The sequence below is a fragment of the Nerophis lumbriciformis genome, linkage group LG11 (assembly GCF_033978685.3).
Source record: "Nerophis lumbriciformis linkage group LG11, RoL_Nlum_v2.1, whole genome shotgun sequence".
NCBI classification, from domain to species: Eukaryota; Metazoa; Chordata; class Actinopteri; order Syngnathiformes; family Syngnathidae; genus Nerophis; species Nerophis lumbriciformis.
This window is the reverse complement of record NC_084558.2, coordinates 15,266,844-15,293,681: the sequence shown is the minus strand read 5'-3', so window position 1 is coordinate 15,293,681 and position 26,838 is coordinate 15,266,844. Positions and strand designations below refer to the sequence as shown.

General features: G+C 38.3%; 1 protein-coding gene across 5 annotated transcripts in view; it reads right to left on the bottom strand.

The window, feature by feature from the left end:
- Nucleotides 1-801: 801 nt before the first annotated feature.
- The window catches only part of spata20 (spermatogenesis associated 20), a 69,586-nt gene continuing 43,549 nt past the window's right edge, over nt 802-26,838 (bottom strand). For 2 of the 5 annotated variants that reach the window (XM_061967243.1, XM_061967246.1), the window contains exon 16: nt 10,099-11,781. In XM_061967243.1, coding sequence (XP_061823227.1) covers nt 11,587-11,781 — 195 coding nt within the window. In that variant the 3' untranslated portion in view covers nt 10,099-11,586. Of the gene's footprint in view, nt 4,293-7,406; nt 9,564-10,098; nt 11,782-26,838 lie in introns of those variants that run through there. The other 3 variants (XR_009815918.1, XR_009815917.1, XR_009815919.2) reach the window with 3 other exon arrangements.

Below are 26,838 nucleotides of genomic sequence, written 5' to 3'. Positions count from 1 at the left end.
TTCAGAAACCCACTGTCAGTAACTACAGTTAGTTGCTACATCTGTAAGTGCAAGTTAAAACTCTCCTATGCAAGGCGAAAACAGTTTATCAACAACACCCAGAAACGCCGCCGGCTTCGCTGGGCCTAAGCTCATCTAAGATGGACTGATACAAAGTGGAAAAGTGTTCTGAGGTCTGACGAGTCCACATTTCAAACTGTTTGTGGAAACTGTGGACGTCGTGTCCTCCGGACCAAAGAGGAAAAGAACCATCCGGATTGTTATAGGCGCGAATGGGTTGAAAATGATTTGCAAATCATTGTATTCCGTTTATATTTACATCTAACACAATTTCCCAACTAATATGGAAACGGGGTTTGTACATGTTTTGCTTTAAGATGTATTTTAAACGTCGGTGCGGCGATGACACAAACGTTTGTCGCTGCAATACCAACAAGTTACCTCAGTTTAATCTAAAGTTCTGTTCTGAAGCGAAATTGTCCGCCTTTCATCCTCATCACAGACTATGTGACAATGCGCGCGTCTTACGGGTTAAGCATTAACCTTCATTCATAATCATATTTGATCATGCGATAATTTATTTGTATTAATTACATGCGTTATTGTTGACAGTGCCGGCCCAAGCCTCCATGGGGCCCTAAGCAAAATTTGATTTTGGGGCCCTCTATTTCTGCCAATAATATATAAATAATATATAAACTCATTGTGGCTCTGGCAGTGTTGTTTACATTATCCTATTGTCAGCCTGGCATGTCTTTACAAATGATATGTCATTTATAAAGATATGGGGGTGGCCCAGTTAAGAACATAAATAATACCAATGAATGAACGAATGATGTCCAGAGTGCCACATATGGTTCCTAATCTTAATATGTAGAAAACATTCAGCTACAAGAGTGGCCTGGGGTTGAACAGTCCAAGTGATAAAGCTTTGTATTTACAGTAAAAGTGTCATCTTGTCTCATCAGTCTTGTACATATTAGTCTTTAATTACTAGTTTATATTTTTAGTTAATTGTTCATATTTAATGTTTACTTTGTACAAAGAGAGCGCAGTCTACTGAAGTTAAATTCCATGTGTGTTAAACATAACTGGACAATAAAGCTGATTCTGATTCACTTTATTATTTTTGGTAACAAAAACCTGAAACAGCAATGTGCAAAAATGTTGACCTAAAATTGTGTTTTTGTACAATAATATATCTTTGATCATTTAGAAATCATCAGTCAGACTCGTACATGCAAAAAATAAAAAATAATATTTTTTTGTTAATTGCTTTTGGGGCCCCCTGGTGGCCGCGGGGCCCTAAGCAAGCGCTTAGTACGCTTATGCCTTGGGCCGGCTCTGATTGTTGACAGCCAATAAACAAAATACTGTTTATTGGGATCTACAGAGTTGGGTGCATCAAGCTAAATGTATCAATTGTATATCCTTTATATTGTCAGTGTCATTGTTACAGTTGTATTTTATTTTTCCAAGAGTCTGATGTCCTGTTTTTGTTGCCACTTTAATGTACTTTATACATCATTATTAATGTACTTTATACATCATTATTAATGTACTTTATACATAATTATTATTTACAGCCAGGCAACAAGTTGTCAGTTTGTTGTCTTATAAAAATGTAATAATGTTACAGCCTGACATTTTTGCAGATTTAGGAATAGCTGAACAAAATTTCCTAAATGTTGTAGAAATTGGAAATTGACCCACATTTTCAGGGAAAAAATATGCCATAGTTTTCAAAGTTTCCTCGTTTAATATAAATCAGTTCAGCAAACATCAAAGGATTGACTCTATATGGGTCATTTGCTTTTTATTTGGCTCTGCTGCACAAATTACTCCAAGAGGAGACTACAGTACTGCAACAAGAAGAACACGGGAAGATTGAAAGAAGATGAAATGATGTGAAGCACACGCTCACATTCAAAGCACTTCCAGCGTCATTGAACATGTCATTAGAATGGGTATTGTTAACATTGTAACCCACTGGTTCTTAACCTGGGTTTCGATCGAACCCTAGGGGTTCGGTGAGTCGGCCTCAGGGGTTCGACGGAGCCTCCACCGCGGAGGTCAAGACACACCCGACTCATCGTGTAAATAAAAACTTCTCTATCGGCGTATTATGGATACCCCCAAACAATAATTCCCTCTAATTTTCCACATGCTTGAGCAAACGCAAAAACTCCTTGAGCATTCAGTGGAGCACATGTGAGCGACGTCAGACGCGCACATGCACTGTGGCCACACCAGCAGCACACCAGTCCCAAACCTGACTAAATAACAAGTTAAATGTTTTATTATTATAATCAAATGACAGCAGTCATTTCCATGAGATTATTTTCTAATATAAGTGTTTTGGCCCACTTACCAAAGACAATAACACAAAATATTGTTTTTCATGAGCTGTGTACTAGGTGGGGGGTCCTGCTTTGGAAATAATTTGTACCCCTTTCAGATATCGCATTTAGGTCCCACTAAAACATTCACATGTTGCGCAATGAGATGTAAATATGGGATCATGTGTACATTCCTGTAACTTTCTGTTTGTAAAATATATCTTTATTAGTATTTCTTTAATATGATAACATCATTAAATTAAGAAAAAACATTTTATTTTTCACTAAAGAAAGGTTCGGTGAATGCGCATCTGAAACTGCTGGGGTTCGGTACCTCCAACAAGGTTAAGAACCACTGTTTTAACCGATACTGGTGCTCCATCGGTAATTTTGAAACAGTGTTTAAATGCTGCACAAACCCGTACTTAAAAACTGCAAATCATTAAACGTATTTATTTTTTCTTTTGATTTTTAAAGATTTTTTGATTTTTATTACATTCAAGTTGTCTCCAAATAATGCTGGCAATAATATTGTTTAAAGGCAATAGGCGTGCACACCTTTAAACACTGAGGGCCTAATTTACTAAAGCTTTGCGTGTATTAAAACACGTGCAAACTTGATAGCACACGCAAAGCTGATCTACTTAACGTGTGCAAAGTGGATTGCGTCTGTTAAGTGAGCAGAATAAGGCGGGCGATCCATTTTGCATCTCTGTCTTTATTAATATGCAAAATAAATGCTGATCAACAAAACTGGGAGGATAAAATGCAAATATAATTATTCATCACACACGCAATGTGATTTATCAACACTCATCACCGGTTTGGTAGCACTATTTTTGCACAGACAGACAATGGATAGAGAATCTTCTGTCATATGTGTACGTTTCAACATATTTGGACGGTTCGAAATAAAAAATATTAGACATAATGTCTATTCAGCAACATCCATTATTAATTTAATAGTTGCTGGCTGACTAAGGGGCTGATTTAATAAAAAATTCAATTGATGTGTTTTGGGTAAAAAAAAATTTATGACGTTCGTTTTTCACATATATTAACATATATCCTATATGATAAAAACTTCTTGAAGTAAGCATTTTTTTGCGTCTTAAGCACAGTTGTGCAGAGAATGCACTGCTTCTAAAATGCCCATAAAAAGTGGCAGATGTCTCCTGCATGTTTGAAAACATAGCAAAACACAACAGCATGATAACATGAATGTGCAGTAAATGAGTTTCTCCGTGGTGATGCCCCGTATAGTACACGCAAACGCCTCATTTAAATAAGGCGGTCTGCAACACTTTTCAATTGCACACGCAATCTTAAATCACATGCAACACGCCCACTAATAATACATGCAATTGTGTACATTGCACAAGCTGTTTAGCGCATGGTATTTAGATCTTAGTAAATCAGGCCCTAAATGTCCTATGTAAAAAAATCCCATGTCTGTGGTTTGCTATATTGTTATGCATCTGACATCATGTCAAATGCAATAGGATGAGCCATAGGTAGAGCGAGAGACAAGAGTTGAGGGAACACAAAGTGACAAAAAAAGTGTTCCTGTTGTGACAGGTTGGAAAAGTGAGAGTTGAAAGGGACAAAACAGCAAAAATAGAACAAGGGGATCCATGTTTCTACCTTATACCAAACTTAAAACACCTCGGTTGCTGCTAAAAAAAAAAAAAAAAAGAGGAAGGATGGATTAACTTCTCCAAGACTGACAGAAAGAAGTGTGAATGAAAAAGGAGACGGAGAGAACTGGCAGTGCATAAGGCGGAGAAGCGGAGTGGATAAGGTGGCAACTTTCCTTAGGCGATGAGAGCGATACGGTGTGCCGACTGTGACAGAATGAAACATCTTGTTTGTCTCCTTCGCTTCCAGAGCCCAGAGCAGGAACCTGCGAGCCAAACTCCCTCACCTCAACATCAGCAGCCCATCTGTCTCCTGCTTTCATACACACACACACACACACACACACACACACACACACACACACACACACACACACACACACACACACACACACACACACACACACACACACACACACACACACACACACACACACACACACACACACACACACACACACACACACACACACACACACACACACTGAGCATTCCCATGTGGCCATTCTCCCTATACAGAGTAAAGTCACACAGAGTTTACATTATCTTCAGCCTGCTGGCATTCGAGAGAGATAGAAGAGGGGCTTTTCTCTGTGTGAGGAGTATAAATAGGACAAAAGGAAGACTGCCGGAAAACAATCTGCTCGTGTTGGGAGTTATTAGATTGATCTGCACAAAGAAAAACATGGACATACTGCACACTTTTAATGTCATTTATTAAGTGTGGATACAGAAGGGAAGGGATTCATATGGTCCCATTCCTGGGTGGATGTTCCGTGAGACGAAGAGGGGAGTTAATCATTTTGCAATGCAGTCGGCTGAAAATGATGGAAAGTGCCACTCGACGTAGCAAGGTTGGAATCGCCGCAAAACACATTTTAAAATATTCAACACTCTACTTTCACCTGGTGGCTAAAGTGGATTGTGCACACCCCAGTTTTATCACGTTTCATGTGTCAGGTAAATTGTGACGAATGGGAGCATATGAATCCCCTTTCTACTGTATGAGTAGAACCAATGCAAAAGAAACATCCTGAAAAGCAGTGTAGATCTATTTGCGTACTGTTTCAACCTTATATCCATCTTTCTGCTTTACCTAATAGGTACGGTAGAGGTCAGATACAGTTCATAAAATACATTCCATAAACGACAGAAAGTGAGGATGCAAACACTGTCTTTTAAAAGTTGTCCAAACTTTTGTAAAGTCATATCTCAAATTGTATGTAATGTGAAATAATTCTAATATGCAGCGTCAAGCTTCTTTCGCTGTGCCATTACTGTATACACGTTCACATTTGCTACATTTATAAGATCAGGTTGTATTAGGAGCTTAGTTTGGAAGTTGCTCTATTTCTCCTCCTCCTCCCCCCATGTCGACCTTTCCTTCCTATCTCTATTCAGGGATATTCTTTCCATTCCTGTAACTGTATATTGTATGTCTGTTCCTGGATGGGTTGTACTGAAAACCAACTTTGTTAAGTGCAATGACAATAAATCATGTTCTATTCTATTTGCTATACCAATGTGGGATCGCAACAGCTGAAAGGAAGTTTGACCGAAGGAAGGATTTCTTAGCTAGGGATGTTCCAATTAGGGTTTAATGCTGCCTATACGATCACATGTCATACCTGTAAATGTTATTAAATGTGTATTTATAGTGAGGGCTATTGACAGTTAACTATATCAACACAATATTTAATCCAGTTCCTTATTCTCTTTTCTTTAATAAAATTGTTAAAAGGGGACATATTATGCAAAACCAACTTTTCCTACATGTTGGTACCTGTTTTTGTGTGTTTGGGATTCCCATAAATCCACGAAGGTGTGAAATCAAACCATGTAGGCATAACAGAGATATTTATAAAATATTATTGCCATATTCCAAACTTGCTCTAGATCAGGGGTGTCAAAGTCATTGTAGCTCAGGGGCCGCAAGGAGGAAAATCTATTCCCACGTGAGCCGGAAGAGTAAAATCATGGCATGATAACTTAAAAATACAACTAGGACAAGTTCATATTGTTTTCTTTGTTTTACTTTGGCCCAAAATAGAACAAGCAAATAATCTTCTTGACAAAACACTTCAAGTTAGTTGAATTCTGAAGGAAAAACTTAAAGTCACAGCCTTTCTAGGATGGAAAACCCCCCAAAATAAAGCATAAATAAAAATCTATAATTCTATGTGTTAACTACCTCATTTGTCATTTTCATTGTTGACTTTGGACAGAAGAGAATGATTTTCACAGAATTATATCACTGTGCAGTGTCTCATGCAGCATTTTAAGTGTTTGTTTTACTCTGATTTGTTTTAAAGCCCCACTTTACCATGTAGGTTGTTGTGCTTTGGATGCATGTATATGCAATATCCTCAAAGTTGCATAATCATTAAAGGGGAACATTATCACAATTTCAGAATGGTTAAAACCATTAAAAATCAGTTCCCAGTAGCTTATTATATTTTTCGAAGTTTTTTTCAAAATTTTACCCGTACGCAATATCCCTAAAAAAAGCTTCAAAGTGCCTGATTTTAACCATCGTTATAAACACCCGTCCATTTTCCTGTGACGTCACATAGTGAAGCCAACACAAACAAACATGGCGGAAAGAACAGAAAGCTATAGCGACATTAGCTCGGATTCAGACTCGGATTTCAGCGGTTTGAGCGATTCAGATTACGAATGTATTGAAACGGATGGTTGTAGTGTGGAGGCAGGTAGCGAAAACGAAATTGAAGAAGAAACTGAAGCTATTGAGCCATATCGGTTTGAACCGTATGCAAGCGAAACCGACGAAAACGACACGACAGCCAGCGACACGGGAGAAAGCGAGGATGAATTTGGCGATCGCCTTCTAACCAACGATTGGTATGTGTTTGTTTGGCATTAAAGGAAACTAACAACTATGAACTAGGTTTACAGCATATGAAATACATTTGGCAACAACATGCACTTTGAGAGTGCAGACAGCCCAATTTTTATCAATTAATATATTCTGTAGACATACCCTCATCCGCGCTCTTTTCCTGAAAGCTGATCTGTCCAGTTTTGGAGTTGATGTCAGCAGGCCAGGGAAGCTAGGGTCGATAGGGGGTTTAGCTCGCTCGTCTGCGGGAACAAACTGCCGCCATTGCTTGCCGTGCTACCGAGGTCCTTTGTCCCTGAATTGCTCACACACTCCAGCAGATTCAATGGGGGTCTGGCGGCAGATTTCTTTGACTTTATCGTTGGAAATGCATCTGCTTTGAGTGTCGCAGGATATCCACACATTCTTGCCATCTCTGTCGTAGCATAGCTTTCGTCGGTAAAGTGTGCGGAACAAACGTCCAATTTCTTGCCACTTTCGCATCTTTCGGCCACTGGTGTAACTTGAATCCGTCCCTGTTCGTGTTGTTACACCTTCCGACAACACACCGACGAGGCATGATGTCTCCAAGGTACGGAAAACAGTCGAAAAAACGGAAAATAACAGAGCTGATTTGACTCGGTGTTTGACAAAACGGCGGATTGCTTCCCGATGTGACGCCACGTTGTGACGTCATTGCTCCGAGAGCGAATATTAGAAAGGCGTTTAATTCGCCAAAATTCACCCATTTAGAGTTCGGAAATCGGTTAAAAAAATATATGGTCTTTTTTCTGCAACATCAAGGTATATATTGACGCTTACATAGGTCTGGTGATAATGTTCCCCTTTAAACAATCTATTCCTTACAATTGGTTGCCAGGTTTCGCAACAATGTTTTGCTTGAAGGCGGCCAATGTTTATAACAAATCTTGCACACACGTTTGTCAGTCCCCCAAAGGTATCTACCAAATGTGGCACTGGTTGAGCCTACACCCTAAAGGTATATTCGTTATTTTGCACGGTCTGTTGATTCATGTGAGGAATGTTAACTTATAGCTCAAATTCTGGGGCTGCCATTTAACTATTTACTTGCCTAACAGAATTGCTATTGCGACATCCAGTGGACACATTTACAACAGCAGTTTCTTTAATTTAAAAATGCACCTTCATTTTACACTTTGCAAACTCATCTCGTAGGCCTGATCCGCCCCGCGGCCGCATGTTTGATATCCCTGCTCTAAATGAACCGTTAGGAATTTGAGACTTAAGGGATGTATTATGCCTTTGTTACATCAGCAGATATCTCTACATATGGTAGATAATTACCCAAAGAGCTTTGCGCAAGTACATACCATATTGTTTTAACTTATATATATTTAACTTATATCTGTCTGGAGACTCGTTACAAAAGCGCAAAAACTACAACATGGCTGACGGGGAGATGGCGCAGTTGAAATGTAGGCACATAAATAAGACCGTCCACAAAACGGTGCATCCTGAAGAGACGGTCAGAAAGCGGCTTGAAGATGGTCTGTAAAACATAATCTAAGCAACATTTCGACTTAAGGATCACCATTACATGTTATGTAGACCACAAGGAAGTGTTTACATGTAGAAAACAAATCCCAATATGATCCATTTAGCAAAATAAAGTCAACGCAATAACTAAGCAAAAAATACTATCTGCTACTTATTTAAATCCTTTGGTAGTGAATTATTCTCTGAATTTGTAAACATGAACAAAAATGACAACTACATGATTTTGTGGAATTACAAATATGACCAGAGAGCAGTAATTTCCTCATGCTGCTGTATTGACATCAGTTGGTGAGCTGCTTTTTGCCTCGGAGCTTGTGAAAGTTTGTTTTAGATCATAAATAATGCCTCTCACTTTGACAGTAGAAGGACGAGGACATAATCCGACAAGTTGTCCAACTCTGGTATCCAATTTAGACCCGGGAATGGCAAGAAAGACACAAAAAGACGCCTGGTTCCACCCCCTTTTTTTTTCTTTGCAAGGGTTATGAGTCATTCTTCATCTCAACGGGAATATATCAACATGCATTATTTTGTTTGTTGGCTCTCATGAAGTCTGCAGTGAGTAGTATTCAGTAATGTTGTCGAAGAAAATAGTAAACGTTGTGATGTGTTTTTGAAATGATGCGCTGCCATAAGCTTAAAATGAGCAAAATTAGTAAATATTTGGCATTTTACAAAAAAAAGTGCATTTCTCCTTTAAGATATTAAATAAAATGCAGTTTATTTGCCGCAATGGAAGTGATTATTGTTAACTCAAGGGAGTGGCGTCACATTGTGTATGTAGATACACAGTTAGCCGCTAGCCACCTGTCAGCTGCTGACAAAAAGTAAATAGGTTCAGCCAAAGGGGATCGGTGATCTGCATTAAACGGCATTGGCTGATCACATACTATCTCAGAAAAATCGACCGATACTGACAAATTGATCGGCGAATTCCTATCAGTAGCTATTAAATTAGAAACATTAACTACATTTTGGTACACAGTAATGTCCATTCTTAAATTAAACTCACAGTATAATATTACTCCCTTGAGCACAGACCTTGGCCAATACTAAACTGTTATTAAAAGTATGTCAGGCAGTTCCATTATAATACAAGGGTGTGGACTAATCCATTGATACCATAGTGTAGTGCTGGGGTGTCCAAAGTGCCGCACAGGGGCCATTTGCAGCCCGTGGCTTGTTTGTTTTTTAGCAAGCACAGTGGAACTGGGAGAGAAAAACACAGGGTCATTAATTCATTAAATACATTTTGCGAAAATTTAGGCCTAGAATAGCATTGCAAAACATTACATTTGATGTCCAGAGGCATTAAAAACCCTCATACAATTGCAATTGGCAACAAAAAATACAACAAAACAAACCACCCAACCCAGTTTTTCCAATTGGGGGTAAAAACTGCACTTCAAGATGTTTAATATTTACTGAAATGCATCTTTTGCTAACAAATATTGAGAGTAAATGTTATATCTATGTTTGTTTACCTATTTAGCGAGATCTTTACGCTATTGACCTTGCAATTATAATGGTTAATAATACTACAGTAATGAAAAATATGTTTACTGCGTTTAAAAAGTTATTATGGCAACACTTTAGTATGAGGAACATATTCACCATTAATTAGTTGCTTAATAACATGCAAATTAGTAACATATTGGCTCTTAATTAGTCATTATTAAGTACTTATTAATGCCTTATTCTGCATGGCCTTACCCTCTAACCCAGTGGTTCTCAAATGGGGGTACGTGAGATTTTTTAAACATATTCTAAAAACAGCAACAATTCAAAAATCCTTTATAAATATAAATAAAAACCTATCTTTTTTTCCAAATAGTTCAAGAAAGACCACTACAAATGAGCAATATTTTGCACTGTTATACTATTTAATAAATCAGAAATTGATGACATGGTGCTGTATTTTACTTCTTTATCTCTTTTTTTCAACCAAAAATGCTTTGCTCTGATTAGGGGGTACTTGAATCAAAAAAAAATGTCACAGGGGGTACATCATTGAAAAAAAAGGTTGAGAACCACTGCTCTAACCCTAACCAATTAACTCTAAAATACGTTTTTGTTACTTACAATATGTTCCCCATACTAAAGTGCTACCGTTATTATTATATCTTATGATTGACAGTGTGCTTAAATTTGGCCACAGTTAATGTACGCATTTCAACTATTCAACATTATTATTGTCAAATGCAATTATGTCTATACAGATAATTGTATGCTTTTGACAATATATAATAATCATCTGCAGTTGGATATGGGCATTAACATGTTTTAAGTTGCATTGTAAAGACATTAAAAATCATTCAATTAGATTTGTTGGTACCTGCAGAAATCCTTAAATAACAAAACATTGCAATAAAACATGTTGCAATGTCACAAGAAATCACACACATTTTCATAAATTGCTCCAAGAAAAAAAATCAGCACACTTCCCCTGTCCAAAAAGTACTGAAAAAGGGTTGGATATATTATCCAGCATTACTTAGTAGCAGTTAAATGCCAGAAAAAAGCTCCTGCTGGCCTTTTGCACATGTGTAAGTATGCTGTCCATCAGCAAAACTGATCTTTTTAAGCATCTTTGAGTATTAATGTGAAAGGTTCACCTCACACAGCCACGTTGAGTTCAAGCTTGCGGTAACAGATGGTAAGAAAGGGTCTCATTAAAGAGCAGCTCGCTTGCTGTGATGCGATTAGAGATAAAGTCAAACGCACATTCATATAATGCACTTTTAAAAATGGATGCACACAAATATGCATGCACACACACACACGCCGGCGAGCAGGCAAACGCCGTCAGATCCATGCGACATGGAAGCTAAATGGGGCTTGGAGAAGAAAAACAATTTTGGTTCAAGCTGAGGTTAAATTCTATTTCAAGTGTGTTGCTTCCAAACAGTCACAAAAGACCATTTTGCACAAGCGCTACATTTTTAAAAAGGAGCTGACGCTGTAGCTCTCTATGTATCTTTGCAGACTTTGTGTACCTAAATGACTTTTTATGGCTTGTAGGGTTACGCTAATATTTGAGGAATTAATGAGGTGGAATGATTACAACAATACGGATAGAAGTCTAATCTTGTGGCAAAACAAGTGAATGGATCATTTAATGGCTAAATCCAATTGAACTCGCCTTTAAGCGCAGAAAACAAGCTACACTCACCAGAGCTGCTCAGTTTGTCTTTAAATCTTCTTTAGTCAATTCAAGAAACATATTAACTGACTAGTGTGCCTGCATCCCCACTTGTCCATCCAGTAGGAGCCTGCGTAGTTCCTGGGGGTCTGTGACAGGAAGTGAGCAGGCAAAGTCCTGGCAAACGTAGGCGGTGGCCACGCCACCCTGCTGGGTCATGGAGGAGAGTGCAGGCAGACGCTGGGTGAGGAAACTGTCTGCAGTGCCGTCAACAAGCATCAAGACCTGTTAAATGGGAAAAGCATAAACCGATGGTTGGTGAAACACGTGGTTTAGGGTGAATCAGAAATAATAACGTGCTCCTGACACTACATAAACATTCAGCTTTTTTATTGCACAGGACACTCTAGCTGTACAATTCAGAATTTGATCAAAAGAAAGGGTAAAATAAAGTAAACCTTGAATTACAAACCCCTCATAATTCAAACTTTTTGATTTACCATACAGATCAAATAAAAATATGCGTTGTTATACGAACCTTGCCTCACAGCGCAGCCATTTTGTGCCAGGCAGCACATCCATTGTGGGCGGGCTGATCACTCATTCAATCACAGAGCAGTGCTGCTGTTGGCTATTGTGCTACTTTGCGTACATTTAAGTATGTTTTTTAAGCCTGTTAATAGCATTTTTTTGTTTCGCTAGCTCAATATGAATCCAAAGAAAGAAATGGATAAGCGATGTGCCGTTTAAAACATTCAAGAAGTATCCACAACGTTGTTGACACTGCCGCCTCGTCTTAACCCTACATTTCGCTGCACGCAAAGAAGATTATCAACAAAGGTAAATTGGATTTTACCTTTTTATTTAGAATCATTGCAGCGACCTGGCTGTTACAGTTAAGGAGTTTTGTCTTTTCAAACTGTGAGTGCACCACAGGGCTAGTGACAGTGTGTGTGCGTGTTGGCAAGGCGGCTGGAAATGAGGACAGTTGTGTTTTTGGCTTTGTTATTAAATACAACATTGACCCATCACCACCTTAATGTACTGAATTTGTTTGATATAAAGTAACACTTTACATTGTATTTAAAGTGTACACACTTACTAAAAAATTTAGACTTTTGTCAAGGCCGGAACCCATTATTCATGTTCATTCGTTGTTCCTTATGGATACATTTGCTTTAATATACAAACTTCAGCAAGGATCAAGAAATGTAATTCAGGTGTGTGCTTTGTTTTGTTTTTGGCTTCTTTATTTTGGAACACTAACTCCAACAGATGAACCACTATCATGCAAAACGTCACACAAAGTAGTTAAAGAGCACTACCGTAATGTTCAAACCAAATTGTTTTTAAAATACATTTATTTCACAGAATTAAACACTTTATGTGTTGTAATGGTATTTGTATGTGACATGTAGAGATCAATAATTCCAGCACACTTTGGTTGAGTTTTGAGTGGGCTGTACTGTGTAACGCAGGGGTGTCCAGACTTTTGGACTCAGGGGCCGCATTGGGATAAAAACATTTTTGGCCGGGGCCGAAAGCATGTCATATAACAATATATTAAAACACATGTATATAGCCTATACATACATATTACATTAATATATTATATACTTTTATGATATATTTGTGTATATATATATATATATATATATATATATATACATATATATATATAGTGTGTGAATGTTGTCTGTCTATCTGTGTGGGCCTGCAATGAGGTGGCGACTTGTCCAGGGTGTACACCACCTTCCCTCCGAATGCAGCTGAGATAGGCTCCAGCACCCCCGCGACCCCGAAAGGGACAAGCAGTAGGAAATTGATGGATGGATGGATATACATTTATATATATATATATATATATATATATATATATATATATATATATATATATACATATACATATATATATATATATACATATACACATATACATACACACGTACACAATTTTTATACAATATGTATAAAGTTCTGAAGTACCTGTATATATATATATATATATATATATATATATATATATAATGTAATGTAATGTAATATGTGTAATGTAATGTAATTAAATAAGCATGTATACAAATTTGATATCAAAATTACTACCCTAACTTCAGTATTTTTATTCTTGTTTATTACCACGTGTGCTGTCTCAGAGTGATCACGTTAACACAGCTGTATATATACCTAATTTGCGATCACAATGCTTTAAGTCGGCATAATAATTTCATATTTCATACCAAATTGAAGAGGGAAGTTTGTCAAACATGTAAGAATACAGTACAAACTCCTGTTTGGCCATATTTTCGAGGGTAATCGCAAATACGCTGTTGTATGGATGTGCATGCACAAACACATTGCAACGCTTTTTTTTTTACCAAACAGCAGAGCGTTGATTGTGATGTGACAACAATCTTTTGTACCAAAATAACACTTCAGTTTGCATTTATTAAAGTAAGCTATAACAGACTGAACAACCACACATAACTTGCCCTATTTCAACTTTAACAACCCCCACCTCATATCAGACTCTGACGACAATGCAAGATGACATACAAACGATAAAACATGTAATATTAAAAGTATGTGAAAGTTTGGTTCTGACCTAGATTCTTTCCCTGACAACCTCCTTTAAGTTTTGTAATCAAATCAGAAATATCAAGCAGGTAAAATGAGCCAAACATAGGGAAGTGTGGAGAGAGTGTTCGGTATATATTACCTATCATGCAATTTTAATGGATTTATATATGTGTAATTTTAAATGATATGTACGTGTTTTAAAAGGGAACTGAACTTTTTTGGGGGGGGGGATTTTGCCTATCGTTCACAATTATGAAACACATGACGACGGATGTATTATTTTTTAATGCATTCTAAATATTAAATAAATTTGATCAAAAAGTCTGCTTACAATGGAGCCTATGGGAGTCGCTCAATTATGCCTACAAAGCCCTTAAACAACATCCAAACACCTCCATTAAGGTTTTATATACAAAATGTAAGTATATATATAATGTACGAACAGGCATTTTTAATAAAACATTTAATATGTGCGTATTTTGATCATTTTAAGGATACACGGCACATTCATTTCAAAAACGCATCACAATGTTCACTATTTTTTTCAACTACATCACTGATTACTACTTACTGCAGACTTTATGAGAGCAAACAAACATAATAAAACATTACTTACTGTACAATGTCTGCTGTCATTAGGATGCCCACTGATATAAATTACTTATAAGAAGAATGAAAAATGACTAACAAATTGGCTGTCAAAGTGTACCAACTTGTCAGATTACATTCTCATCCTTCTACTATCCAGGTGAGAGGCATTATTTATGATCTACAAAAAAGTTTGAAGAGCGAGGAAATGAGGAAGCAGCTGATCAGTCGATCATGTCTATAAATAGTTTGTCTGTGTTAACGCTTATAGTAATAATATTGCTAATACTTGGTTAATATTCATGTCACGAAATGTAAATGGAGTACTGTTGGTGCTTTTTGGATGGTTATTTATTGGGTCTTATGGGCGGAATAGAGAACCTCTTCTTGGCTTCGCTGTAAGCGGAATTTTATACACATTTATTTAGAATTTGAAGTGAAACTTGTGGTCATTCACCATTGATTCCATCTGCGTTTACCAGAAAGCTGCATCATCACTCAATTCAGGCAAATACACGCGGAGGGCCACTTTTCTTGTTAAACTTGTGATGCCTTGCGGGCCGCATTTGGCCCATGAGCCGTAGTTTGGACACCCTTGGTGTAATTGAAATGAGCTACTATTTGAGACAGACGCTCCCCCCTACTGCAGTGGGGTTGGTGCAAAGAACAAATGTGACAGGGAGCAGCTTGGCGTCATGTTGCACAATAAAATGAAATATTAATCCATAAAATAAACACATCATAGGAAAATGATTAGCCCTGAAGTCAAGACATTACAGAATTGTGCGATGTAGCAACAGATGGAGATCTTGCCATCAACAACAGTAATCGTAAATAAATTGTATCCACTTTGCTTTGATGTACTCTGTGGCCGGAAAGTGACATAACGATGTGTGACAATCCTAGCATCCTACACACGGCAGCTCTGCTCGGCTATTAGCTTTGACCTGACAGCGGTTCTGTGTCATCAAAAATGGCAGAACTTTGCTCAAGGAGCCATTTGTTGCTACAAGGAGATGGGTGTTTACAGGGCCTTTAATTCTGCATCAACATGTAACTTTCCTAAGCCATTAGACAAGACACAGCTTCTTCCCAGGGTCCCGACAAACGTCCACAGAGGACCACTGTCCAGAACCGGTCAGGCTTGTGCTGTCATTCAGCGAGGAACTGAATGGGTCCAAAGGCGCGCCACTCAGCCCTTCAGATGCTCACTGATGCCAATAAAAATCAGGATTTTTAATGCCAGGAATCAAATATGTTGCTCAAACTGCCAATGTCTTCTATTTCAAGAGTGTTTCTGTAACCAAGCATGCAGGAGGCTGAATTATGGATTCACACCAGGTGCCATTGATGTCTGGCTGTAAACACTTCTCACATATTAAGACAGATGCAGACGCACAGGGGAAGACTGAGAGAATAAAAAAAAGTGTGATGGAATGTGTGCATGACGGTGTGACTGTTGCTAAGGAGACGGGATGAGGATTTCCACACACAGCCCCAACCGTTTCCTCTTTGTCCCGACGCTTTGTTTTGCTTGTCAGCACCATGCTGTCCCTACGTGAGTCGGACCACATGGGAGCAACACACATTTCTAACTTAAAGGTCACGCTGTAGTGGGTCTGTGTCACAATTACGTTGAAACATCCACAGAGACTACACAAGATGAGCGAATACGATTGAACATGATGGGGAAAGATGTTTCCCATTAGACACAGAAACTATTACATCACGTATACAAGGCTTATAAATGAGGTGTGAGGTCTGATTTGTGGGAAAATGGATAGTTATGTTATTTGAAAAACAATTTTTGGATCATCTCGATGGGACTTGGCATGCCACTTAATGGTAACAAGAGATGGAGATGTATTCTGTTGATGGACTTTGTCTTCAATATCATGTGTATTCAGGGTTTCCCTAGATTGCCACCATGTATGTGAATTATACAGGTCAATTGCTTGGCTTCATAAGATGCAACAGTCAAGTTGATCACGTTTTTGCAGAGCAACAAACGCCAGCGGTTTCAGCACATGGAAGCCCATTTCTAACTGAGAGACATTACACAGAATGTGACAAAGTATTTAGATATAGTGGTCGTGCTCTAGTGGCCAGAAAATGGCCACAGCAATAACACGTGGAGGATCCTCCTAAAACGCACTGCCAGTAAGCACACCAGTCTGAATTTTCTCACTCACCTTTGCACTGGCGTATGCATTGACCTGATCACTGACTGTATACCAGTGCTTTTTAATATTTTCTGTCATGAGCCCCCAAAGCGACAAAAATAACCTCAACCTCCCTGAATTTAAATACTATTAAGAACACTTTTTATTAGCTCTTTGTTTCAGTGTAATTATTACTTCTACTGGGTAGAACAGGCCCTGCGATGAGGTGGCGACTTGTCCAGGGTGTACCCCGCCTTCCGCCCGATTGTAGCTGAGATAGGCTCCAGCGCCCCCCGCGACCCCAAAGGGAATAAGCGGTAGAAAATGGATGGATGGATGGGTAGAACAGGGAGCCTGTTGAGCACTGCTACCACCAGGCTGCAGGCTTGTGTACTCAAGTGTAGAAACAAACAGTAAAAATTAGGGGTGTAATTATTGGTCGAAATATCCACAGATTGATTCATATTCCTAAACTTCAAGTATATCAATCTGTGCTCGCCAAGTTTGCATTCCAGACAATAGGTATCGTTTAAAAAGCTAATCGATACATTTTATCGATACTAAAAAAAGAAAAACATTGAAGTTTAGCTGTTTTAAAAATAAGGATGTTATTGGGGCATTGTCTCATTTTTCTTCTTTACCATCACTGGTACACTTCAGTGATGGCATTTATAGAATGATAATTTACTGCAATTCCTTGATCATTTGTGAGGAAAATTAAGAATCAATCGACTTTTCAGGTATTTTTCGCCCCAGAAAATGTTAGAAGTCAAAACTGCAAAACATTAGGTGTATTTGACATCACTGTACTTTATCTTTGGTAGTCCACGTCTGTGGCATATCACATACAAGCAGCATGTGAGATTTCCCAATGAATCCTTATGGGTGGGTCTTGCCTGCTGCATACTAAACAAATATGTGTGACAAAACCACATGAGAGTGCAGACAAACTCCAACCCCCATCAACAACTGTTTACTTGTTGAATGCCCCCTTTTCACACTCCATCTGACAAACTAGCCCACTTTGCAAGAACACAGTCAACCTGTGCTGACAGCAACGTGCAAACACACCCATCTTGAAGGCACCCTTTCACTGTACGTTCGTTCTACCCTCGACTTACAACCTGAGCTCGGACACAAACAACTCTGAGGCAGCTCCCTCGTTGTCACCAAAGAATAGAATCCATGAAACACAATAAACACATTTTAGAGAAGCGCTGTCATTCCTGGGGAAGAGTGATGATGGTGGCTGTGAATAGGTCCATGTTCGGCGGAGCATGAGGAGATTTACTTCCTCCATCCATCCTTCACTGTCCCTTGTTTTCACTCTCTCTCACACACACACACACACCCTCACACACACACACACACACACACACACACACACACACACACACACACACACACACACACACACACACACACACACACACACACACACACACACACACACACACACACACACACACACACACACACACACACACACACACACGAAGGAAGCAGCCAAGTCATCATAACAACCAGGCATCTGGACTCCAGCCCCAGGACAGACACATAGACACTCACACTTGGACTGCTTGGAAAAGCTGGTGATGGTGGTAGTGGGTGCTGCAGGACCACATGCACTGCACACATCATCAGTCATCCCTTGACATCCATTTCAACAGCAAGCTCCATTCACCCGTCTGAATTTTCAGTGCAAAAGTAGGTGAGGTTATAGGTGGCATGGAGAAGTAATAAGCGAAAAAGAACTGTACAAATAATAAATAATGTAAGGATCTCACAAGATTATTAGCTCACATATCTGCCAGCCAGTACATGTTATTGACTGCAGTAGGTATTTATGGTCCCCTTGGTCATTAGTATCCTTGTTCCACACCTCTATAAATTAGAGAGGATGCATAGGATGAATGCAGAAGCTGGGATAGGAAACGGACTACCAGTGTTAAAATCTGTTTTCAGTCAGCAGACCTACATCAGTTTTTTTGGAGTTTTAAATGACTCTCTTTTGGAATACATGTATTAATTACTTTCAGTAGATAATCTCCTTGTGGAAATGCAGGTATCTTTTATAGCTCACACAGTAATGGAGATACACTTTGGACATTAAAAGAATGAGAATACAAAAAAACTGGCTAAGATAAAAGGTAAAACAACAATGGTTACATTTAAAAAAATAAAATTAAAAAAAGGCGTATAATCGACATATACATTCCAGGCTACTATTAGGGTTATAGAGATTCCAAAGAAAAATGAAGCTTATCAAATTGATTAGCACCTAAATTAAGTCAATAGACATGAATGGAAATATGCTTTCTAATGTGTCCTGTAAGGGGCAGCAAGTATGAGCTAGAGGTTATGTTCCAGTGGTGGGTTCTGTCCTGTGTTACGTTTGGCATCAGTTTTAACCAGATGACAGTTTCCAATGGAGCCTCTCCACTAAATCACCAAGGTCGGCTGTGAGTTGTGATGACGCCTTGCTGTCTGAGGGAATTAAGGACCGAGCCGCTCAATCAGTCGCCGACACTTACGGCATATGTCATCAGCTTGTGCCGCATTCAGAATGAAAGCATATTCTTCTTTGGTAAAGTCATAAAAGTCATGTCAAGATTAAAAAAGGATCGAGATCAAACCCAACACACAAGCGTTACGGATGAAGACTATCTGGGGAAGCTTTCAATAACAACAACATGGCAGGTAATGTGGTCTAAATAGAACAGACACAAAAGTCTGACCCTACCTTAATTTAGGAGTACCTTAACTTACGAATAATTTGAGATACAAGCTGTCTCTCGGCTTTTCGTTATGCTTTAAGTTGCAAACAGAATTTGAGCTACAACCATTTTCGCTGCCGGTTGAAGTAATATTTGTAACAGGGTTGTGCCATTTGAGCAATGAAAAAATTATATATTGTTACATGTTCCTGTTTCTGCATTGTTTACACACGAAACATACGTTTTGATGAGAGAGTGGACGTGCACATTAGAGCGCCGCTAACAGATTCCGCCCTCCAACCACTGGAACTGAGAAAATGAGTGCGAAGGAGAGGAAGCGGAAGACCAAATCAGAGAAACAAACCATTAAAAATGTGTTCTACCAGTTAGCAGCCTACCCGGTGAGTCGGCCTTGCAGCAGCGTCAGATCGCATCACACAAGCTGCAGCCAGCGTTTACCTGGCATACAGCCACAAATATCAATACAACAAAAATGTATCCATAAAAATATTGGGGAGCAGATACTGTGTTTGATGTGTTTCTATTTGTTCGGTCATATCACTTGTTGTTAATTCAGACCTCTTCAGTCCGTCACTTGAATACGTCTGTGTGAAACATAACCGATTTCATAGTTCCTATTGTTGCATGACAGAGAAGCAGCCAGTAGGAGATACCTAAGTCTGCTCCTCAAGGAAAATGCTGAACAAACATTTTTCATTATTAGTTACATTTTTCTTTATTTAACTAACTACTGCAGTTGTTTGTCGTACATACCATTTTAATGTTTTTCAATCAATAGGTCTCATTTAAAAGTTATTTGTTCTTTTTAAAACTTATGTTACATGTTAAAACTGTGGTGTTTGGGAGAGCCAGGCACCCTTTATATTGATTTAAATCAATTTCAATGGTTGGGGCTGAATTGAGATACAGATTTTTTGAGTTTCAAGCTCTGTCATGAAACGCAATGTGTTGGATGAACATATTTTCCATGACCACAGGATGTGCTTCTACAAAATTGTTTAACAAATGAGGTGTTAATCATTGCAGCAGTTAAGGTTGCCAGGTGAAACATTACTGCCACCTCAAAAACACCAGTGCAAAAAAACTAAGAAACCAACTTCAAAATACAGTGCCGAACAGGTCCCAAATAACTTTCACGTGTCAGGTGATATGCTTTTCTTATTTTTTATTTTTTAGAAAATTTGATGATAACTTGTTGTCCAAAAGTCGTTTACAAAACACCATGCTACTACTGCTAATGCTAGCCAGTTGGCTGTTGCAATGATTAAACATTTTAAACATCTTCATTGGTAAGTTACTGAAAACTTGACATCTTCTAATACTATAGTATGGCTACCCAGTGTTGGGACTAACGCGTTACTTTGTAACGCGTTACTGTAACGCCGTTACTATCGGCGGTAACTAGTAATCTAACGCGTTATTTTTTATATTCAGTAACTCAGTTACCGTTACTACATGATGCGTTACTGCGTTATTTTGCGTTTTTTTTTATGTAGTATCGGCTAGAAACTGAGAAGATCTGAGTGTTCCAGCGCTGCTGAAGAGGCGACAAAAAAGAGGCGCGCCGCGCGCTGTCTGTGTGTACGTGTGTGTGTGTGTGTGTGTGTGTGTGTGTGTGTGTGTGGGAGGGGGCGTGTCTGTGTCTACTATCAAGACGTCATGGCGAACCCCGAAGCAGAGTTTCTTAAAATGGAGATATTTTCAGTACGTTTCTTTTATCGACCACAAAGAAAATAACATTTTAGTTGAATGTAAGTTTCAAATGTGCTGAAACAGCTACAAAAACAACATGCTTCGACGAAGCTAGTAAAGAGACACACACTTCACCTCCACCTCCAACAGCGGCTGGATTTTAATGAGGCACTGCACACTGAAGGTACACACACTCTGTCAATTCTCTTATATACTATTTCATTTTAGACTTTTAGAGTGTTTGATTATCACATTACTCTAAATGTTTAGACTATAAAGTTCACAAACCTAAAGAGGGATACTAGTGGGCCAGACTAATATTTCATTTTCTCTAAACTAAGTGGGGAAATGTGTAGAGTGTTCTGGGCTTCAGACATGATTTTATTTCAGAATTCCTTGAGATAAAAAAACGCCTGGTTAGGCTTTATGTATGTAGTGTGTGCCTTTCTTGTTTTACAGCTATGTTGTTATTATGCTGTTTGTTACTTATGTATGTTAAGTTGCAGCTATTTAAAATAGTTTTGTCAATTTGTTCTGGTCTGAAACAAATTGGCCCTTTAAAACATATCTTTGTCTTTGTGTGTTGTATGTAGAGCACATTGCTTAGCAGAGTTCAGTGATGCAAATGCATGTCAAGTTGATCAACAGATTGTATTATTCTCCAGTGCAATAACAGTACTAAAATGAAAGCTAAAAGGGCATTAAATGGGGCCTTAAAAAAAAAAATATATATATATAAGTAACTAAATAGTTACTTTTCACAGTAACGCATTACTTTTTGGTTTAAGTAACTGAGTTACTTTTGAAATAAAGTAACTAGTAACTGTAACTAGTTACTGGTTTTCAGTAACTAACCCAACACTGTGGCTACCTATGTTAAAATAACTGATGCATTCTTTTGTGTGCTATATTTTACTTGAAAACATGTAAACTTAAAGCATTTGTTGGTGTCGTACATTGTTATGTTACTAATTTAATTTGCTTTGTTATTTACTCAGTGTGTTAAAAAAATAAATAATCTTTATTTTCTCTACTTTTTACTAAAGATGCTATACATCTGCTATGTTAAAAACAATATAAACAAATCATGCAATTAATAAATTATCTGATATAAAAAAAATGAATCATGATTTTTTTTTACTATGCCGTATAACCCAGAACTACAATACACTTCCCGGAGTATTCCCGAATATCAAACACTATTTCATACAAACAGAATAGATAGGCAGGCCATAAGCAACAGGGATCTCCTCAGGTTGTTGTACACAGTTTATGTGTGATCATGAATGAATCAAAAAAATTTGTTTAAACTGTTTTATCAATTGTTTTAATAATAAACCTCTTTACATGGTGTTTTTACCACATAGGAATGCAATTCAAACATGCAAAAATAAACAACATAAAGATGCAAAGTGTTTGCCTAAATGGAAAAAAGTACCTTGCAATTCCAGTGTTGGTACAACAACGTTACTAATGGCGTTATTTTTGTCAGTAACGAGTAATCTAAATAATTACTGTTTTCATCGTTGCAATTTCAACTCAATTACTTTTTGTGAGAAGTAATTTGTAACTATAACTAATTTCTTTAAGGTAAATTGACCAACTATGTGCGTTTCCCAACACGACCAACTTAGTTTGTCTCTTCATGTATGGATTGGCCAGAAGTGATGACATGTGTTTGCTTTGACCACGAGGTGACATGTGAGTGAAATAAATTGATTGTGTGTTTAACTATTAAATAAAATAAACCCCATTATGTCCAAATTGATTTACATTTACATTTCATTTGAGCTTCTGAATGTTTTCTACAGCCCACATTGGCTTCGCCCTTGGACCTGTACCGGACAACGGCTTGTTGGTTGGGGACCCCTGCTCTCGCTTTTTGTTTCAGAAAGCATTTGTCACAATAAACTATGTTTCAATTTAGATAACTGCATTAAACCCAGTGCATCCCAGATTATTGCTGCAGTACACACCTCCAACCTATAAAAGAGTGACGGAAACACATGGACACATCTGTAAAAGCCTGGGTGTAAATGATGTGTATGCGGTCCACTTTATCTGTTGAGCGTCGGTCTTATTTACCAATCAGCGACTGGGATAAACGCAGAGTGGCGCGTCAACTGCTACAGACATACACAGAAGATACAACCACAGGGAGGATTACATCTCAAACACCACTAAAGCTGTCCGTTGGATCCTGAACACACCTCCCCCATAGTTTTAGGGATGTTTTGAGACTTTGCGGAATTGCTACATTGGAAGACATAGAGGGAAATGTAATATTTCAGATTAGTAGTTCTAAAAAAAGGAAAACAGAAAATGGAGGGATTATTAAGCCATGTGTCAAACCAGAACAATGAGACTTAGAAGGTATCTAAGTCCTTTACAGTCTCGCAACTGCCAATCAACATGTGTCCACCTCTTTCACTGGTCATTGGGATTAGCAGGTCTTTACCACAACATTCGAAGCTGTAATGTCTGGAGAGGTGGTATGTGCTTTGATGTGTGAAAAGGGAATGGCGGAAGACAGGAGTAGTAATGATACAGCAGAGGGTTGAGAGGGAGCCAAATTACAAAGGAGTCCAGAGAGACCACATTGGTCTATAATCCAACTCTACTCTGTTCCTTAGGACTATTAGTTAGCCTCTGGCTAGATTGTTCGACTCTGCCCATCATTTTGTGTTTGCCTCCTCTTGCCTTCCTCTATGGCCTTGTTAGTGATATCCTGAGGTTTCCCTGCAGCATTTAGAACCTGTCTTCGTAAAGGCCATTGCTACTACACCCTTGTCTAATCTGTCTGTCTTGCTCTCTTCTTCCTCCCTTGGGGCTGTGAATAGAAACGACAATCAAGCAAAAAAGAGCATGAGGGTAGTGCTTTTTTTAAGGGCATGTACCGTTAATACCACAACTGCCTTGGTTCAAATCTTAAATCAGAGTTGACAGGTTTCAACACATTTAGAACTATTCTACTACCATAAAAAATAAAATTCAAGACCATTCCACATCCATACTGACAAAAAAGTACAAAGACACAAAGGAAAACCAGAGGCATAGAATTAACTATATTGGAAAACAAAATGTTTAACCTAACTAAAAACAACAAACATTGGCAAATACTGAAGACATTTTTTGGATTTCCAATAGAATTCCAATGCCTTCATGCCCATGTTTTCTTGCACAAGATGCAGTATGCTTCATATTGAGTGTTTTCATGAAACAACGCAACCAGGAAAGCACAACAATATATTTTATATAAAAGACAATGTTACTCTGCTAAAGCTAAATGTTTCACTTTTGCAGTGTTTTTAGTTGTCAGAATTGAGAAAAACATCTACAGTACTACTGTCTGCCCAAAGTTATGAAAAACAGGGAGCGCAGATCGAACAATTGTCTAAAAAGAAAGAAAGTGATTATGGATTGCAAGCCTCAAACATAATTTAGAAGGGAAGAATATTGATAACCTTTTGCTTAGCTGTTTTTTTGTCTGGTACAACTTTCACGTTGAATACATTTTCACCTGCCTTTACTGAATGTTTTGCAAATATATTGCTAATAAACAAGAACTATTCATTACTTTAACATATGTTCCTTTATTTCAGGGTCTTCACCCGGCAACAAACAGATTGTATTCTGACAACCTTTATCAATTGTAATGCCAGTTGCTGTATAAACTTAGAGAAAATTGACTTTTGCCACAATGTTTACAAACGCTGCCATCCACGATGGTTTAACAGCCAGGCCCTAACCTGACTAGTGGCATCGGTGAAAACATGTTATACCATTTCCATCATCCGGCTTTAAACATGAATTCCCTTTTTGTTCTAGAGACACAAATCGTTCAATTTGCACTTACTTATCTTACACAAATAACTCTGCTTTTCTGTGTTATTTTGAAATAACCACTGCTAGCTAAACATACAGCTGCATGCGCACAGCACAAAACATGCAATGGGCTTAATAAATTCTGACCGGGCTGCGCAATTACTTAATTAGTTCTGTATTGTAGATTTGATTGGTATACTTACAAATCTAAATATTTAATATATTTTTACGACCATTCATTTAAGTCTTTTTAGTTTTTACGATATTGTTATAGAATTTAAGACATTTTAAGAGCTTGAATTCAAATATTTGGATTTAAGACTTTTTAATACCAAGCATATACCCTGTTACATGGTACATCTGCATGCAATCCCAGTGCTTGCAAGGCTTTCTCCTGTAACTTAGGTTTGTAATTGCTCATAGGTGAATAGAATAGGTAGAACTAGAAATAGAATATATATAAATCTATAATTTAAAATTATTAAATAATAAATATAAATAATAATATGTGGCGGGCAGCACGATACAAAGGTCCTGGGTTCGATCCCCAGGCTTGAGTCTTTCTGTGTGAAGTTTGCATGTTCTCCCCGTGACTGAGTGGGTTCCCTCCGGGTACTCCGGCTTCCTCCTACTTCCAAAGACATGCACCTGGGGATAGGTTGATTGGCAACACTAAATTGGCACTAGTGTGTGAATGTGAGTGTGAATGTTGTCTGTCTATCTGTGTTGGCCCCGTGATGAGGTGGAGACTTGTCCAGGGTGTACCCCGCCTCCCGCCCGAATGCAGCTAAGATAGACTCCAGCACCACCCGCGACCCTGAGAGGGACAAGCGGTAGAAAATGGATGGATAGCTGGAATAATATGTGGTCTCAGTGTTTTTCGAGAAAGATTGCGACTCGAGGTTCTCAACATTTTTTCGCAGAGTACCACGTCAAAAAACAACTGTCTCTTTAAGTACTGCCATAATGACCAACATTACAAAACAGTTGCATAGTAAGCTTAAGTATTCATTAAAAACAAGGCAGAGGTTTTATTTACCAAGTATATTTTTGTCCACTGTAACATCACACACAGTTTGAACAGTTACACTGTGTTTAAATATTTAATTAGTGATTCTTTGGCGTCCCACTAGATGGAGCGTAACACTAGTGGTACATGTGCCACAGTTTGAGAATCACTGGTCTATAGAGTGATTGACTGAGGACTAGTCTACAGTGTCAAATGAGAAAGGCTCCAGCTCACCTGTGACCCTAATGAGGACAAGTGGTATAGAAAATGGATGGATGGAATGATTACCTACTGCATACTTCAATGCAGCAATTCCAGTAAATCGTTCATTATGGGAAGGGTCAAAAGGAAACTCATTGTAATTTTAAACAGCAAATAAGGGAGAGTTGTGCGTGTGTGTGTGTGTGTGTGTGTGTGTGTGTGTGTGTGTGTGTGTGTGTGTGTGTGCGCGCGTGCGCGTGCACTCTAGGCTCTGCACCTCATTCAGCACACAAGCGAGAAGTGATTGGATTTAAATTAGACATGTTCTGGGCTGATAGCTTCTTAATGTAACGTGTAACAGAATGCCCTCACTCTCACATGTCTTCATTTCATCTAGTTGGCACATGATGACCCTTCCCCTGACCTTATCAATTCATGTTTGTTTTTGTTTTCTTTAATCAAATTATTGATTTGTTAAATTATGAATTATTCCAGAGGAAAAATAGTGCAGCCTCCTTAGTGGCCTCGTCAAAATTGCATTTGTGAGATT